Genomic DNA, 19,308 nt, shown 5'->3' with positions numbered 1-19,308 from the left:
GATCTGAAGTTGCTCTTAGACCGAATCTCCTAGTGAATGTTGGCAGTTGGAGTGGTTTTATCTAACTGCTTTATCTAAATGATAGGCACTAATTTATGGAACTTAAAATAAAACTAATTCATTCTTCAGGGAATGCTTAACGTTCACCGAGGTACCAAGTCCCTGAAGCCCAGATTTCCAAAGATAAGGTCACCTTACTTATTACTCCTTATACTCCTTAATACATACGCTGAGAAGTGGGATAATTAAGCCTTCTCTTCTTGTAGGCACCTGACTATAGAAAGAAAGATAGTCCCTGGGTGTGAAAGTTTGTTCTGGATGTTTGTGGGAATGCTAGGAGTTGACCTGAGAACTTGAAGACTGTCTTAGAGAAATTCTGATTGACAAGTGTGAGGGTGTGTGTTTAGTAATCTTAGATGTTCTAAAGTCTTTAAACACATTGACTTAAATTTTTACTGCTTTGAATAAATGTCATGCCATATGTTTGTGTGTAACTGTTTTCTTAAATTATTTTCCCCTGTCCCTTCCATTTTTATCAACTAATTTCATATATATGAGACATATTTTTGGATTCTGTTACAGATGACCTACTTTTTACTAATTGCTGTGCTTTCAAAATTTTGTTTGCTCAGAATGCTATTTTCATTATTTTTTGGTGCTTAATAAACAAGTGGTTTTATATAAAGCTGCATATTGAAAACAAAACAAAAAATAATTTAAAAAAACCCCTTAGTCCTAGTCTATAAATAGTTTTTGTTAAAACTGACCTTCCAGGAAAAAACTAAATGCTAATGTACAAGTCCAAGTTTATTTTGTGTAATTCCTTGTACTGTTTACTTACTGACTTGCTACCATATAAACTATCAATTTTTAAAAATACTGTAAACATTTTTTTCTTAAAGCCTTATCACTGTACTGAAAGATGCAGTCTAGGACTGGAAGATCTTTCCAACTCACCAGAATTCTCCATCTATTAATTAAATGTTGAATGTGACTTTTCAGCTTTTCTCTGCAGGTAGCGCCACAGGTTAATTAGCTTTTCTCTACTTTTCACTTTAGTTTTTCCTTCCCGAAGCCCCAGTAACTTGGGTGGAGAGTTATCACTGTAAGGTGTGAGGCATAATGCCTCTGGGAACAAATGGGCACTTTTGTTTCCCTTTCTGTATCCATGAAGCAGCCTATTTCAGAAGAAGTGCTGAAGAGCTTTTTAAAGAAAACCGTGAAAAGATGCTAGTGTTCATTGCCTACGTGCCTTTAAGAAACGTCTTTTTTAAAACATTTCAGTGTTGCAGTCCAAATCCTCTGCAGCTTCGCTCAGCACAGTGGCCTGCAGCACCTGTGACTGCTGGCAGCAGCCAGGCTTCTCAGTGCCCACTGGTGTGCTTTTCTCAAGCTCTCTACATACATTGATTAGTGCTTTCTTTGCAGTTACCGCTGTGATGATTTTGTGGTCAATGACACCAAGCTGGGCCTGGTGCAGAAAGTGAGGGAACACTTACAGAACTTGGAAAAGTGAGTAGTGGGTCCTGGAATGGGGAGGGGCCACTCAGTCACAGATTAGGGATTGGAGAGCTTTGTGACCAGCATGATACAAATGCAGTTGAAATAATGATAAACAAAGCCTTGGGTTTAGATATCTGAAACTTTGCCCATATTTCATTCAATACTTTCCATAAACCATACCCAAGGTCCAAGAGCCTGCTTTTAAATTACTACCCACAAAGTTACAAGCTACTCAGTTTACTCACAAGGAAGAATTTGGTGGTTGCAAGGAAGCATCATAAAAGGACATTAAGATAATTGTAGAATTCTTTGGCATTAAAAAGTTTATGCTGAATGTATTGAAGATCTGCTTTGAAAGACAGATTTCTGTATTATTATTTTTAAGAGAAGTTAGGTTCAAGTGTCTGAGTGTGCACTTTGCAAATAAACCACAGCATAGGACCTCAGTTTCTTCTTATTTTTCTTGGTAGAAAAGTACATAGAACTTGAAATTACAAAGAGATTTGTGACCCTAAAGAAACTAAAGAATTTAGGTGAAGACTTGTCTTGCTGTAGCCAGATTGCTCATTCAGATAAAACTCCAGATAAATAGAAACCCACAGAGCAGTGCCTTTGAAGCTGCGTGTCATGTAATGACAGCTGCCTCAAGTGAAGTCTGTGGCTCATCACAGATCACCCACATTGTCAGTTTCCGTCTGATTTGTTTTAGCAGTTGGTGTACTGAAAGTATTGTGAAAATATGCCATCTAGAATGTCTCTTGATGTCATAAGTGTAAATTAGTAGAATATTTCAAAATAAATGGAGAGGAAAAAAATATTCTGTTCCAACACTATATGATGTCTTTGTTGACTAAAGTGTTTTATGTATGTCTCACTGTCTGAATAGATTGTAAAGCTGAAAGGGAAGAAACAAAGTAGTTAACATGTTGGGTCCAGGTACTTTGTGTCATTTTTTGACTTCTTCCTCTTTCAAAGTGCTTTTAGTTCTCTTATTGGAGGTGAGCAGCATGGGGCTATATGTATCACTAGAGACAGAGGCCCTGAAAATCCTCCAAGTCACTGAGAAACGGATTGTCAATTTTAATTACGTTTAAATAGCTACATATAGTAAGGAGTGATCATTGTGTTGGATAGTGTAGGTCTAGAGCAGTGGTTCTCAACCTTCCTAATGTGGACCCTTTAATGTACTTTCTCATGTTGCGGTGACCCTGAACCATATTTTCATTGCTACTTCATAACTGTAATTTTGTTACTGTTATAATGTAAATATCTAATATACCACCCTGTTAAAGAGTCATTTAGCCCCCAAAGGGATTGTGACCCACAGGTTGAGAACCACTTGTCTAGAGGAGTCTACTATTTTGAGAATTACAGTATAAAATATAACTTGTATTTTAAAAAGCCAAATGCTATATTTAGGTAGTTTAAACCCAAAAGGTATTAGTCATGTTTACTAAGTAGCATGGACATTTGTACCTGTGACTTTATTTTCCAGAACTGGTAAAAATAATAGTTTAATGCTGGAATTAGTCAGTTCATTTTGCCACCAGAGGTCACAAGTGGCTTGAATTAGACCTATGTTCCAAAGTCTGTAGTTCATATGGAAGTTATGGAAAGAGAAAAAAGTATGTCTTTGTTCACTTTAAATTATAGAAGGGTTGGTGGACTAAAAGCCTGTACTGTTGTTCAATGGTAATTTTTATTTTCTTCAGATTAGTTCTCCTGATAGTAACTTTAAGGAGATATTTTTAGGATGGGAGTAACTTTGATGAATTTTAAGCAAAGATTTTTCTAATGTAGTATGGATTTATTTTCATATGTCATTTTCAGTATAACTAAATCAGATGAGTGAGTTTGTACATGCCTATGCCTTGTGCTAGCTCATTCTGAGTTCCACTAAGGCAAACAAGTGAGATTTGACACCTTTTCTAGACTAAGGAAGAAACAGCATATTATGTGAGACTAGCTGTTAAGTTTCGGGTCAGTCATGTAAGGCCAGGGTTTTCCTGTTGTCATGAGGAACAGGTCTTCAGAATTTTGAAGCTTCACAATCTATTGGGTATATGGAGTGGTGGTAGGGCAGGCATATCTTACAGACCACAACTGCTGACAGCTTTGTTGGGAGTAGCGTCCACTCTCCCTGCTGTGGAGGAGCAGTGGGGACTTCCAGGGAAGTGAAAAGTCTCAGCTCCCCTCATATACTGTGGGCCTAACTGGTCACTTGATGGCCTCACAAAGCAGCCAGACAGGATTCTTTCTGCCTTAGACACTGAGGGCAGCTTGGGGCTATCCTTCGGCCTGCTGTGTAGCATGTATTCATTAATGTCTTTTAAACTGTCTGTTTATATTTTAATAGCTCAGCTTTTACAGCTGACAGGCATAGAAAAAGAAAATTATTGGAAAACTCATCACTAAACAGCAAGTTATTAAAAGTAAATGTAAGTAATTAAATTTTATTCCTATGTAAGAGTTAAGATCTAATCACTGTTACAGCTCTAACAAGGGCTCTTACCTGCTATAAACTGATTAATGTGTATTGATTTGAAGTGTTTTGCAAAAATGTTTGCCTTCTGCCCACTCTGGAGGTGGTCTATAAACCCTGGTTATCCTAGAATTCTCTATGTAGACAAAGCTGGCTTCAAACTGAGAGCTCTGCCTGCCTTTGTCTCCTCAGTATTAGGATTAATACCACCTTGCAAGCATTTCAGTGTTGTTTGTGGTTGTTTGTTTGTTTTATTGTTGTTTGAGACAAGGTCTCACTGTGTAGTCCTGGCTAGCCTGAAACTTTCTATGTAGACCAGGCTGGCCTTGAACTAAAAAATCAGCTTGCCTCTGCCTCTTAAATACTGGGATTAAAGATGTGGCCCAACACACCCTTCACACCCTGTCCAAGTAGTTCACTCTTCGTGCTTACTTAGGCACCTTCTGTGGTGCTCTCTGAGAGCCTGTTTCCTTCCGGTAAAGTTCCTGTCTGAGGGTTTCTGTTGCTATGGTGAAACATCATGACCAAAGCAACTCCAGGAGGAAAGAGTTTATATGGTTTACACTTCTACATCACAGAAGGAAGTTCATCATTGAAGGAAGTCAGGACAGGAACTCAAAACATGGCAGGAACCTGGAGGCAGGAGCTAACGCAGAGGCCATGGAGGGGTGCTGCTTACTGGCTTGCTTCCCATGGCTTGCTCAGCCTGCTTTCTTATAGAACTCAGGACCATCTGCCCTTGGCCTTCCCAATCAATTACCAATTAAGAAGATGCCCTATAGGCTTGCCTACAGCCTGGTCTTAGGAGGGAGGGCTAAGTTTCTTGAGGTTCCCTCTCTGATGATTCCAGTTTGTGTCATAAACTATCAAGTACAGTTCCCTAGATTCTATTGGTCTGAGCTTTTGGTAGGGTTTTGTTTGTTTTGTTTTATTTTGTTTTTTGCCTCAAGGTTTCATTAATATAATTTCACCATGGAAGTATTCATATTCATTTTGGAAACCACTTATAAATTAACAGTTTTAAAGTTACTACATATATTTAAATGACCCAAGCAGCATTTTTGCCTTGCATTTAATCCTTTGCTGTCACTGGACCACCTATGCCTAAAGTTTTAAAGAAATAGCTAAGGTGCTGTTTGAGCCTTCTGAATTACAGGCAGAGATATTTGGGTTAGACTGGAGGATTTACCTCATGGTGTAGTATTCAGATACCTTGGGGGCATTTGTAGAACTTCAGAAAACCAAGCCTCCCTCTTTAAGAAGTCCAGGTAGTGTTTTATGGTTCATGTCCATTGCTGGGAAAACATCTGTTACTTAAGTATGCTTTTCAGTTAAAAGTTGGGGTTTACATGTTTGTGATTTTCAATTTATATTTTAGTAGAGTCTTGTAGATGTATTAACTAAAAATGTATTTCCCTGTTTTCTTGCATCTGTGGTACTTGTTGATACTTATTTTCTCAGAAACAGATGCTAAAATAGTGTAGAGAGTTTGTCTGAAATATTCACTGGGCAGAAAAAGAACAGGAATACTTACAGATAGACGTGGTATTGGAGTTTGAAACAGCCATCTTGGCAATGCTGATGGTCTCTTCTTCCATGTTACAGGGGAGTACGACTGCCATCTGTGCCACAGGCCTTCGGAATTTGGGCAACACGTGTTTCATGAATGCTATCCTTCAGTCGCTCAGGTAAGGAATGCTCCAGTCAGAGGTTTACATACTGGACATTACAGACCAAGAGCAAGGCTCAGTGTTTTCCGAGACTGTTTTCTGACTCTACTCTAGTTCCTGTACTTTTTCCTCATCAGTAAAGTTGAGAGAATGGTTCCCACTTCATACAGTGGGAGGGAAGATTAAATAATGTAACTGTCTAAACTCCTTCAAACATTTTTGTTAGAAAATCACGGTTAGCTCTGAGTTCCCTTTGCTTCTTGAATGGCTACAGGAGGGATCGGGATACCTCTGTTTGAAAGGTGGGTGGCATAGTAACTATTTTAGGCCATGTACATGTTTCTCTCCCATTTTATCCCTCTCAACTCTTTCTTAGCTTTTTTAAAAATACCTTTTAAACATGTAAATCTCAAGACAGATGTTAATGACAGATGCATATCATCTCAGCTACTCAGGAAGCTTAGGCAGGGAGATTGCCAGCTTAAGCCTAGACAACATAGCCAAACCCCAGTTAGAGAAGGAAAAGACAAGTTAAAAACAAACAAACAAAAAACTTCTTTGAAAACATAAAAGTTCCCTGGCTGAGGGCTATATCTGGCTTTTAGGCTTTAGTCTCTTGACTCCTAGGCTACAGGGAACCTGGTTCAGAACTTATTTCAGCCACTGGTTAAGTCTCCATCATGGTCATGAGACCATCACAGAGAAAGAGAGTGAATGAAAACGGCCAGTACGGCTGACCTCAGTAGAAGAAACTACTCTGAAAGTTGTATGTTCCCTCTAATTTGTCCTTGTGATTCTCTACAGCACATGTAAATAATGTGATTGGTTTCATGGTTTGTTTTATTTGAGGGGATTATTTTATTGACTACCTGGAAACAAGCACCCTAAAAGAGAAGTGGAAGATAAGGTGTAGCTCAGGTCATGGCGGGATCCCCAGCACACATGCTGGGTGTGCTGGTGTCTGCCTGTAACCTCTGCACTTGGGAAGTAAGGCAGGTCCATTAGAGGTCTGAGGTCATTCTTGGTCACCACATAGGAAGTTCAGGGCAAGAGAGGGGGAGAGAAGGAGAAAGGGGCAGAATAACCTGTGATGGAGGGAAATGGAATTTTTGAAGAGAGGTTATGTTAGTTATTTGTTGATCCCCACAAAGTTGTATACCTGTTGTGAGGGAAGAACAGTGAACTCAGGGAAACAGGACTGCATTGAGTACTGCCTAATGAGAAAGGAAATGATTACATCTTGAAAATTCCTGTCTAGATTTTGTAGAATCTTTTTTTTTAAACTATCCTTTAAATTCTTTTCTTTAAAAAATAATTTTCTTCACTTCCTTTTTCAATTAGTAACATTGAACAGTTTTGCTGTTACTTCAAAGAACTTCCTGCAGTGGAGTTGAGGAATGGGAAAACGGCAGGAAGGCGGACATACCACACTAGGAGCCAAGGGGACAACAATGTGTGAGTTATCAGAAATGGCTTTTCTGGCTTTGAGTACAAACAAAGGAGTTTCTTTGGTGATTTTTAGAGTATTTAAGCTAAAAAGTAGATTTTATAAAGCTCTTCTAATACTGTGCTAATCTAGCTCATGATCTTAATAATTGTTTTTTAAGTTTCTGTTTATTATAATGGGAAGGCTAACTAGAGCTGCACTTGAGTCTTTGCAGACATCTGTGTATGCACAGACTTCCAGGTATGGACGCCACTAAGTACTGCTAGTTCATCTTAATCTGTTGATCTGTTATTGATGGTGTTAGGTAAGCCTGCTCAGGATAATAAAATTAATAGCCAATTTGAGTTAATAGGAGGAGTGAAAAACAGAAGTGGTCACCAGGGATCATTTTACATTCAGGCTCACTGCAGCTTCGCCCATCTGAGTTCAGAAGATCTGCTCTGTTAGACTAATAGAAAATAGCACATCTTTCCATTCCTTTATTGAAGCAGATTACCTGTATGCATGGAATGTTTTTCCTACCTGCCTGCCTGTTTCACCCCCACAAATACCCCTTTCCCACTAGTTTTGAAAGGCCATTTTCCTTGCCTCTATGAAAGAGAGGAAGGAAGAGAGGGAGGGAGGGAGGAAGGGAGAGAGACAGAGAGAGAGAAGGGAGAGGGGAGGGGAGGGGAGAGAAAATATGTTAGAATATTGGGTAATGCAGATAGAGCTCCAACATGGAGAAGGGATCATGTGTTGTGTGAAGGGAATTTCCTTTAGTCCGGCATATAGGATGAATAGGAAAGTGCCTAATTTAAGGGGCTTCCATTGTGTCAAAGTAAACAGCAGGGAAATAAAGGGGAACATACATGTGTGCAAAGGTAAGAGAAGCACTGTCAGTACTCAGTGTATTGGTATTATTTAGAATTTGGTTACAGACTACAGAAATTGTAGAGAGAGTGTACTGAAGAACTGTTGGCGAGTCTGCATTACTGGATGTGTTGAACATCAGGTCCAGAGCTAGCACCACAGCCACAGTCATGCACAGAACTGCTGGAGACAGTGCAGCTGTTGCTCATGCCCATGGCCTTGGGGTGGTGCTTGTTACCTCTGCCACCTCCAAAGAGGACCTGGTGCTGTCTCTGCTTTCTGTCACCTAACCCTGCTTCAAGTGTGCAGAACCCAGACCATGTACTTTGCTCCCATCTGCAAGGAAGGTTAAGAGGGCACCTTACGGCTGTTCCAGTGTCTGTTGGGAGGTAGGCCAGTTTGCTATCAGAAATAACCTTCAGTCAAGTATCCAAGAGTACTTAGTTATGTTGCTAGATCTAGTAACTGAATTCCAAGTGTATCAGTTTAGCTACATGCACAGAAGAATCAAAACTAACTGCAACTTAAATATCCATGGTTTTATTTCTCATGTGATTAAGAGATTATCTGTTGAGAACTATTTTGCAAAGTCATAAGGCTCCTTCTTGCTCAGGGGAGCAGCTTTTGTCCACATAGTCCCAGATAGTGGGGAGCTCCCATTACTAAAGTGTCCTAGCTATGGCAAAAAGAAGGGGTTGCTAAGGACTACTTTTGTTCTGAGGAAATTCCCCAGGAAGTGGCACACTCCAGGTTTTTTTCTAGGAGTTCATCTGATTGATAAAAAAAAAAAAAATGGGGGTCTGTCCCTGTGGAAGAAGTGAAGACTAGCTGTTGGGGGAAGAGCTGGGAGAGCACAGAGCAGTGCACATAGTGACTGAAAGTGACCAAGGAGATGTCCAGTAGAAAGTTCCTATCAGAAATGGGAAAAACCTAAATGAAAGCAGTCATGGTGGGCACACCTTTAATCCCAGCAGAAGCAGAGGAGCTGGAGTCTGAGGCCAGCCTTAACTACATAGCAAGTCTAAGATAGCCAGAGTACATAGTGAGATCCTGACACAAACACCAAATAGCACCAACAAAAGTTCCTTCTAGATTTGGGTTTATGGATCAATGTGTGGAGTTAAGCCCTGAAGCCTTGTGACCATGTGCACTGTCTGAGGCAGAGATGAATAGGTACCACCGGGAAGGGCCCTGCTAGGGAAGAAGGAAACATGCAGGAGAAGGGGACAGTCTATTGCTTGTTTACATTTTTTAAGTGAACATGTGTAAGTAATTTGCTTGTAAATTATCCACTGCTTTATTGTTTTGTATGTTTCCTTTCAATTCAGTGAACAAAATGATAGTACCATGACACATGCAAAGATAACTATATAGTTAAAATTAGTTTTGTCAATGATACTGCTATTCATATGGGGTTTTTAAATGCTCTTACATAGCTATCAGGCTGAGTTCAGAAGACTAAGCCCTTGACCTTTTTTCATTTTTTTACTGTCTTTTAGACGGTTGAGCCACATGTGTTGAAATAATGGCCTTTTGTGGATGCTAAAGCTATCATCCTCCCTCTGTTCCAGGTCTCTGGTAGAAGAGTTTAGGAAGACACTGTGTGCTTTATGGCAAGGCAGCCAGACTGCATTCAGTCCCGAGTCATTGTTTTATGTTGTCTGGAAGATCATGCCTAACTTCAGGTAAGTATTGAAGGGCGCTTAGGACATCTGTGCTCTTCCTGCTGTTCCTGCAAGACTGATGTTTCTACAGGCGCTCTAAGCAGTGCTTTATTAGATGAGCAGTCGGCACTGAGTAAACACTGGTTTATTTAAAGACCCTTATAATGGGCTGGAGAGATGGCTCAGCCGTTAAAGGCTAGGCTCACAACCAAAAATATAAAGACCCTTATAAGTAGCCCATGTGTGCTAGGAAAACGTAATGGATGACAAATGTTCCTTGATTCTTCTAAGTCTTTTTTTTTTTTTTTTAAGTTTTGTTTTTATGTTAATTGTTTTGCCTGCATGTATGTCTGTGTGAAGGTGTCAGAAGCCCTGGAACTGGAGTTACAGACAGTTGTGAGCTGCTTTGTGGGTGCTGGGAATTGGACCTGGGTCCTCTGGAACAGCAGCCAGTGCTCTCACTGAGACTTATCTCCAGCCCTGGTTCTTTCAAGTTTTACAGAGAAGTAATTGTCATCATGTACTATCTTATTATTCCAACTTAAAGAATGAAGTGAGGGCTGGGGCTCAGTCAGTAGAGCACTAGCCTAGTATGCGTGAGGCCACAGGTTCAGTTTGTTGTAATACTGCCACACACAAAGAAAGGAAATGAAACCAGTGGAAACCCACAGTATCAGGCACTGTGCTGTCCAGCTTCTAAAGCTCTGGAACAGTTAATCCAGGTTGACCAGGAGTCACACTTGGGGAGATAGCAGGGCCAGTCCTGCTTAGTCACCTGTCAGTCCTTTCTCTCTGGTAGTTTGTCCTGCCTCTCTTGGTTACCTATCCCTGTGATAACTTGGGTCATTACAGATGTGTGGTATGCCAGTGTTTGCTACATTTGGCTGACTTTATTCTTTTATTGAAACAAGTTACAGCTCTTAGAAGTCATGATTTGGCACCTTGCATTTATCCTTTGTTTAAAAATCATACATTGTAGTGAAACTTAACAATATATCTTGTACTTTTTGTACAGAGAAATGTTTAAAAGGTAAAAAAAAAATCAAAGTCTTGTAATTTATTGCTTACCAAGTGAGTTGAGCCTCTGAGTGTCTGACTGAACTGTCATTAACCCTGGGTTTGTAAGCCTCATCTCAGAGACTAAGACATTTACAATCACCTGAATCTAATCAGGAAAAGCAGAAATGACAGCTCAGATGCCACTCATCAGTCTTTAAATTTACATATCATTGTAGTTCCCATTTATTGAATGTGGCAAGCCCTAAGTGCTTTATCCTTATTAAAAACTAAGCAACAGCTGGGTGGTGGTGGCACACGCCTTTAATCCCAGTACTTGGGAGGCAGAGCCAGGTGGATGTGAGTTCGAGGCCAGCCTGGTCTACAGAGTGAGAGTCAGGACAGGCACCAAGACTACACAGAGAAACCCTGTCTCAAAAAACAAAAACGAACACACAAACAAAAGAACCAAGCAAAAAGCATTTTGGCCAAGGCAGGATGTGTTACCGCTAAGTTTAGAGAAGTCAAAACAGAGAAGCAGCTTGCTCAGTCTTACACACCTACTTGGTAGTCTGACCAAAGTTAGAACCCAAAGTCTTTAGGAGTTGGTTCATAGCAGATGTGGCTTGAGTGTCCTTGGTCCTTCCATCTCAGATGTATTTGACACATCCCATATTTTGATACAGTGCAATCTGCTTTTCTCCAAACATCACCTATGGCTTCCTAGTATGCCCAGCTCTTTTTTTTCTTTTTTTTTTTTTTTTAAAGAAAAATACATTCAGCCCTATCTTAGTGGGCCAAATATGCATGGTTCAAAATTTAAAAGATTAAGATTAGACTAGGCACTGAATGTTTTCTTTCACTCAGTCCCTCACTACCCTCCTGTTTTCTAATCTCCATGTGTGCTTTCAGTGGTAATCTTTGTACATGTTCAAGTGTATTTAATCTTAAAAATAAGTGATTCTATGAATAGCCTCTTTACTGTAGCTTTGTAGATTTGTTTACAGGTATGTGCATGTGTGTTGCTGAGATGTACAGCCTGTGTACATATGTATGGTTATTTGAATGCAGACTTGCTGGGTCAAAGTGTTTGTGCTCTTGTAATAGATGGTCTTTTATGGTAGCCTCTGGTACTCCTGCTTCCATCAACACGTGTTTACCTTGTGGTCTTGCTGTCTATTTGCCCTGTGGTCCCAAACTCACTCTTTCGGATCCAGCATATTCACTCCATGGAAGCCTCTTTAGAAATTCAATCAGCTCCTGTGGTACTCACTTGCATTTCATATTTACTTGCCATTTCTGCTTCCATGTACAGCCTGATTGCCTCAACTTCCTAAAACACAACCTTTAAAAAAAAGTCAGTTCTTGTTATAACTCATGTAAGGCATGGGAGAATGATTTCACCTTATGTCAGTGGTTCTTGGCTTTCTAGACAACATGAAAGATCTTTTGAGATTTTCAGTCTTTTGGGGATATTTGTGAAGGAGGACTAAAGTACTGTGCTGTTCTTTACTGAAACAGCATGTGTTCTGGTAGGAAGTGTGCTGTGGCATGCTTCTGCATTGTTGTTCAACACATTCATTTCTGTTACTTTCATGTTTTATATGACAGTGCCAAATACTAGGCAAAAAATAGCTCAATATATTTTAGTTTTGTAAGTGTTCTGGCCAAAAGAGTAACTTACAATGCTTTTATGAATATTGAAATATTTTAAATATGAATAGAACTTAAAATTCTACCAGGTATGCAAACAGCATAATAATAAATCATTCAGTCAAGAGCCATTAATGACACACATTTGCAATCCTTGCTCTCAGGACTGAGTCAGGTGGATTGCAGGGTTAAAGTGGGCTACACACACAATAAGACTTTGTTCCATCTTTCCGTTTATCCTAGACTTTATGGACACATGTCTTACTCTTTTTTTCTTTGTTGTTGTTGTTTTTTTGGTGGGGGACAGGGTTTCTCTGTGTAGCCCTGGCTGTCCTGGAACTCACTTTGTAGACCAGGCTGGCCTCAAACTCAGATATCTGCCTCCTTCTGCCTCCTGAGTCCTGGGATTACAGGCGTGTGCCACCACAACTGTGTTGTTGGGGGTTTTTACTCTTTTTCTTTGAGGAGCCCGCCACTCAGCACCCAAATAAATCACACACAGAGGCTTATTCTTAATTATGACTGCCCGGCCTTAGCTTGTCATGTTTCTTGCTAACTTTCCTTAAATTATCCCATCTTCCTTTTGCCTCTGGGCTTTCCCCATCCTCTTATTTCTGTAAATTTTACTCTTACTCTGGGGCTAGCTGTGTAGCCACGTGGCTGGCCCCTGGAGTCCTCCTCCTTCCTCTTTCGTTTTGTTCTTTCTCTCCCCGATTTCTCCTTCTATTCTTCCTGCCTGCCAGCCCCACCCATCCTTTCTCCTGCCTTGCCATTGGCCATTCAGCTCTTTATTAGACCAATCAGGTGTTTTAGACAATCACAGTAACACAGCTTCCCAGAGTTAAACAAATCCAACATAAACAAAAGTAACACACCTTCAAATAACATTCCCCAACACACCTGCTATCTTTCTCCTGTTTTTACATGTGGTATTAGGAATTAGACTTAGAGCCTTGCACATAAAAGTGCTCTACAACTGAGCTATCCTCAGCCCTTTTTAGTTTGATACAAGGTCTCATTAGGTTGTCCAGGCTGACCTAAACTTAAGATCCTTCTGCCTCAGTCTCCTGAGTAGCTGGGGAGAATACAGACCCCACTTGTGTAAAATTATTATTATTTTTTTTCTGTTGAGATGAGGTAATTACTTGGTTGTCTAGGCAGGTCTGGACTTGGTGACTTCCTGCCTCAGGATTACAGGCATCCTCCACTTCATCAAACCTAGCTGCTCTTGGCTCTGACCCCTCATTGGTCTTAGCCATCTTGTAGATTATTCTGTTTCGGCAGGACCAATACATAGTAACACACATTATTCAGTGTTTTGCTTTCCAACCTGACCAGGTGCCTCATTGATGACAGTTTGTCTGATTATTCTTTATCAAAATAGTCATTTGTCTTCAAAATGTGTGTCTTATGTGCCACAAGTTGTTGTGAAGAAACCGTTACCCCTTGTCCCCTTTACTGGGCTCCGTCAGTGTGTCCTTTCTTGCCTTCCATTTAGAAAGACTTGCAGGTCAGTTAGGCGTCCTCCTATATTTGCAGTGTGATTTCTCACATCGCTTTGAGAGATTTTTCTGTTAGTCTTTTTGTAGGCATCAAAGAAGAGATAATCTTAGGTCTAACAATTTGATTGTAAAGAACCCCATTACTATCAAAACCTTCATTATTTCCTTTACTCTTTTCTCTTCATTCTGGTCTGTCATGGAGACTGCATTTGGGTCTTCATTAACCCATTTCTTCATTAGTTCACAAGCAATTACTGGTGACACCTGAAACATAACAACGTGCATGTCATTTATCCTAATTCCAAAGCAAGAGAAATCTAAGGTAGCTAAAGAGGATTCTGAACCTGGATTATGTAACTGGGAGACAACTGAAAAAGATACTAAATAATACTTCAACAGACTAACTGACTAATCTGAAAATCTTTAACATAAGATCAGTTATAGAGTGCTGGAAAAATGGCTCATTGATGAAGAAGCCTTGTTCTTGCAGAGGATATGGCTTTGATTCCCAACACCTACACGGTGCTCACATGGCTGGAAAATTCAGTTCCAGGGCATCCATCAACTACTTCTGGCTTCCATGGGCACCAGCCTTGCATGTGACTATTCATATACATAAAATAAAATAAATTACTTACTTTTACTTCTCTGAGACAGGGTTTCTCTGTGTAGCCTGGCTGCTCTGGAACTCACTGTGTAGACCAGGCTGGCCTTAAACTCAGGGATCCGCCTGCTTCTGCCTCCTGAGTGATGGGATTAAAGGTGTGCATCACCACTGCCCAGTCATATTTCTTTTTTTTTCTTTCTTTTTCTTTTGTTTTTTTGGTTTATTTGAGACAGGGTATCACTATGTGGCCATGGCTGTCCTGGAGCTCACTATGTAGAACAGGCTGCCTTTGAGCTTGAGGTCTCCCTGCCTTGGTCTTCCAGGTGGTGGGATTTATCTATGTATTTCTTAAGGGATATAGTGTAAATGCATTTTTAAATTCAGAATCAGAAAAAAAAGCAGTGACATTAGTTTTGGCAAATTTCAAGTTTTTAAACAGAAACTTATGAGCTCATGTAAGTTGAGAATGTTTAGGGTATTAGAGAATCATAGGGTAATTGGGAAATTCTTTAATATACATCAAGCAGATTGTTTTTTAAAGGGATAAGTATGTGTTCACCTGGTGAAATTGTTGTAAGGTATTGACTTAAATGGTATATTTTAGAAAAAAAATGTGGCTTAAATTAGTTGGGGTAGAGTGAAATTTTTGTAGACTTGTAGATAATACTGATCTTACCTTGAGTCATGAAAACAGGTGGATGTTGTGTTGAACTGGTTTAAAGCCTTCCTTTGTATGTAGATGTCTAACTATAAGCTTTGGGTATTTTTGAACTATACACTTCATTTTTTTTGTGTTTTGAAACAGAGTTTCTATATAGCCCTGACTGTCCTGGAACTGTAGACCAGGCTAGCCTCTAACTTACAGAGACCCTCCTGCTTATGCCTCCTGAGTGCTGGGATCAAAAGCATGTGCTGCTACTGTCTAGCTGAACTTTTGACAGTTTTATTTATAATAACTTTAGAAGTATTTGAACATATATTGGTAGTTGCTAATTTTATACTTTAAGGCAAGCTATAGTGAATAAAGTAACTTCTGATTTTTAAGTTCCATTAATTAGAGAGACTGCCCATAATTTGTAAGTTCTAGGAAAGGGAAAAAATCCATATTAAGGGAAACTAAATGACTGAAAGAGAATTTGTCTGAAAGAGTGACTCTTAAAAGTCCCCAGAACAATTTACTATTTAAGGAGATCCTTAATTGTGAAAGGTGTGTAAGACACTTTTCGTTCATAGTTTTAGAATACATTTGATATATCATCGTTTCTTTTATTTGAATCTCTTTATTGTTGTTCACTAGTCATTGATCTGGGTTAGTGTAAGAATCCTATGAAGTCTCCTCTCCCAAATATAATGTAATAAGTAATATGAGAGTATGTTGCTATGCGTATTTAAATTTAGGGTGGGTGCATAATTGTGTATGAGTCAATGCATTTTTAAAAGAACATACTCTCTAGCCCAAAAGATGGAAGTACAGAATATTAGATATCTTTAACTCATTGTATGTGTGTACGCACTTATGGAGATCAAGGGTTGACATCTGGTCTTTTTGGTTTGAGACAGGGTTTCTCTGTAGCTCTGGCTGTCCTGGAACTCGCTCTGTAGACCAGGCTGGCCTTGAACTCAGAGATCCACCTTGCCTCTGCTTCCTGAGTGCTGAGGTTAAAGGCATGTGCCACTATCACCCAGCTTGGTATTTCTTTTTTAAATTAATTTTTAAAATTAAACTAAAAAATTTAAACATTGTTTTGAAATTAACGTCTCTCCTTCCTTTACTTTTCTCTTTGAGATGGCTCCCTGAGTTAGGAGCTTGCTGGTTGAGCTAGGCTGGTTGACCTGGCTAGGGAGCCCTAGGGAATTCTTGGGGGGTTCTTGCCTCACCAGTGCTGGGAGGACTGGCACTTGTGTGGTGCTGTTTCACTTGGGTTCTGGGACTGCACTCAGGTCCTCATGCTTGCAAAGACTGACTGACCTATCTCCCTACCAGGCCCTGTAACTAATTCTTAGGTCGAAGAATGAGTTCTTAAACATATATAAGTGTTCTAAATTTCTTACTTCTTTTAATGGAACTTAGACATGGTTTTCAGGTCAGGTTAAGTTAAAGATTTATGTCCTTTCTAGAGAGGGCCCATGGGAGGGTGGGGAATTTCAGAGCCCATTGAAGAGGTACAAATTTGTGTGCAGTCTCTAGGACTCTCTTATAGGACTTTAGATAAGTCATATGCCACACCTCCCCTAATTTGTCCCTTAATTTATTTCTGAAGTGGAGAGGTCAGTGAAAATCACTGCAAATCCAATTAGCTCTAATACTCCACGGTTTTTGAAATGAAGAGAAATATGAGTCATGTGTGGAACTGGTGAGACAGAGGGTGGGAATCGGAGACATGCTTATGAGCATGGGGCTGCAGTCCTTCATGATGTTTGATGGGCAGGGAGAGCCTCATCCCCACATACTGTTTGTGTTTACTTCAAGGGGTTATCAGCAGCAAGATGCCCACGAATTCATGCGCTACCTTTTGGATCACCTACACTTGGAACTTCAGGGTGGCTTCAATGGTGTTTCCAGATCAGCAATTCTACAGGAGAATTCTACTCTGTCTACAAATAACAAATGCTGCATGTAAGACTTAACTTACTTTTGCTTTTAGAACCCTCAGAAATGTCTGCTGGGAGGGTGGTGGTGGTGGTGGGTGGTGTATGCACGCGTGTGCGTGCGTGCTTGCTGTGTGCTTTTGCATTTACATTTACATCTTGATGTGGTTCTCATTATTTTTGGTGAGATTTAATTAGCATTTAAAAGATTTTCTACCAAATATACTGAATAATGTAATACTACTGAGAGCAGAGACCCAATCTGTAACCCCAGAACATTGGGTTGTGAGTCCAGTTCCAGACTGAGCTAGTAGTGTCTCTTGCACACACAGTAGTAATGTTTGCTAAAAGCATTTCTTTCTTCTTGAGTAAAACTGAGAAATTAGTAGGTTTTCTGAATTTTTTCTTGTCCCTTACTGTGAACAAAACCTTTTGTCTTGTTTCCTTTATATTAACAGCCTGATACATACTCTGATATCAGAACAGCTATTTTGCTGAAAAGCTGAGGATTGAACCCAGGGCCTTGCGCTTGCTAGGCAAGTGCTCTACCACTGAGCTAAATCCCCAACCTCATTTACATATTTTTTAAAGACAGGGTTTTACTGTGTAGCCCTGGCTAGCCTGGGACTTGGCAGAGCATACCTGCTTCCTGAGTCTGCACCGTGCTCAGCCCTTTCCAGTTGTCAGTATTCTTTATAGAGAATTCTTTATGTAGGAGAGGGACTTAGAAGACACTAGTTAGTACTTTCTGGTCGTTGGCACTCACCCTCAAATCCTGCAGTGTCACTGAAGAACCACTAGTGTGAATTACCAGGTTCCTCCAGGACCCTGAGTTCCAGTCAGAGCACATGGTAGAAAAGGAAGTCCTAAGATCCAGTCAAGCTGTTTGTTGTCCTAGCACCAACTTAAAAATAGTGTTAAATAAAAACTTGTTTGTATATTATTATAGCATATTCATATATAAAAATACTGATCTGTGCTCTATCAAAGATAACCTGTATGAAATGAGAGCGTATGTATCCTCAGTATCTTATGAGCCCGGGGCATTCCAGTGGAATTGCACTGTATAATCTTCATGGGATATAATTTTAGTATTAGTCTATTTAAAGACTAGCAATTGTAAGTTAGAAGAAAAAAATATATCAAATACTAAAGCTTTCCCTTTATTTGCTTCATTTCATGGGAGGATGTTTCAAGATGTAGAGATATTTGTTAAAAGCACTTCTGGAAGCTAGGAGTGGGGTGGTAATGAGGTAGAAATGCCCAGACAGTTGTTAGTACTAATACAACAGAACAGCAAGCACTTTGGAAATTATTTATTAATCTTAATGCCCTGTCCACCAGATGGCTGAAATTTGATTTCTTCCAGGAAGTGATTATGAGGAATGAGTTTTAATGCACTGTTTTTTAATGAAGCAGTTTCCATTTCAATTAAAGGCAACTTTGCATGTGTACATTAGCATGCAAGGGTCAATTGTAGCTCTTCATTTTCATAGAACTTGTATATTCTTTGGTTATGACACATGTATAAAAGGAAAACCTGAAATGGTTGTTATGTCCTGTAGTTCCTAATGTCCCTTCAGCCTTTTAAAATCCATTTCTTTTGCTTGTAGTGAAGTCGCTTGGATAGTTTTTTGTCTACCATCATGGCAGTAGGTTTAACGTGGTGTGGTGCAGAAATCTCTGCTCAGTGTAAGAGAAACTGGTTGCTGCAGGCAAAATGGTATTTTCTGGTTCAAGTAATTGCATAATCTCACAAGGCTCACAAACAAGTATTTGTTATAATAATAATAATAATAATAATAATAATAATAATAATAATAATATTATTATTATTATTACTACAGGCAAGGTCTTTGTGCAGTCACTGTACTTGCTATGTAGATCAGGTTGGTTTTGAACTCTTGGAGATCTGCCTCCTGAGTGCTGGGATTAAAAGTGTACACATTGACCCTTGGCCATTATAGCACTATTAACTGAGAGCAGACACTGAACCACTTCAATATCCATTGGTAGTGTCTTGGTGAACTAAAGGGCTTAATGTAGAGAGCAGCTGCATGGCCTAAGCTGGGTCCTGATCCTCTGTCTCAGCATCCTGGTCTGCAAAGCAGGAACAGCAGTATATACACAGCTCTGAGCGCTCACTTCACAAACAGGGGTGCTCAGAATGGAACCCACATACAGGACACTTGCTACTCCAGGCGCCCTTTCTTCTTCCTGAGCCTGTGGTAGATCTGGAACCTAGACACAACTTAGGGGGAAATGCCAGCACGGGTAGGTGTTGGCTGCCCTTCTGTTGATAAATAAAGGTGAGCACCTGAAGTGCTGTTTGGAGTGAGGATT

General features: G+C 39.9%; 1 protein-coding gene across 1 annotated transcript in view; it reads left to right on the top strand.

The window, feature by feature from the left end:
• Positions 1 to 19,308, top strand: part of Usp3 (ubiquitin specific peptidase 3) — a 74,765-nt gene that overhangs the window by 42,991 nt on the left and 12,466 nt on the right. Inside the window, exons 4-9 of the mRNA XM_036192971.1 lie at positions 1,429 to 1,512; positions 3,860 to 3,941; positions 5,591 to 5,673; positions 6,997 to 7,110; positions 9,526 to 9,639; positions 16,847 to 16,993. Of these exons, the coding sequence (XP_036048864.1) occupies positions 1,429 to 1,512; positions 3,860 to 3,941; positions 5,591 to 5,673; positions 6,997 to 7,110; positions 9,526 to 9,639; positions 16,847 to 16,993 (624 nt within the window). The remainder of the gene's footprint in view (positions 1 to 1,428; positions 1,513 to 3,859; positions 3,942 to 5,590; positions 5,674 to 6,996; positions 7,111 to 9,525; positions 9,640 to 16,846; positions 16,994 to 19,308) is intronic.

The sequence above is a fragment of the Onychomys torridus genome, chromosome 7, assembly GCF_903995425.1.
Source record: "Onychomys torridus chromosome 7, mOncTor1.1, whole genome shotgun sequence".
Taxonomy (NCBI): domain Eukaryota; kingdom Metazoa; phylum Chordata; class Mammalia; order Rodentia; family Cricetidae; genus Onychomys; species Onychomys torridus.
The sequence above is the reverse complement of the archived record's forward strand: the minus strand, read 5'-3'. Positions and strand labels throughout refer to the sequence as shown.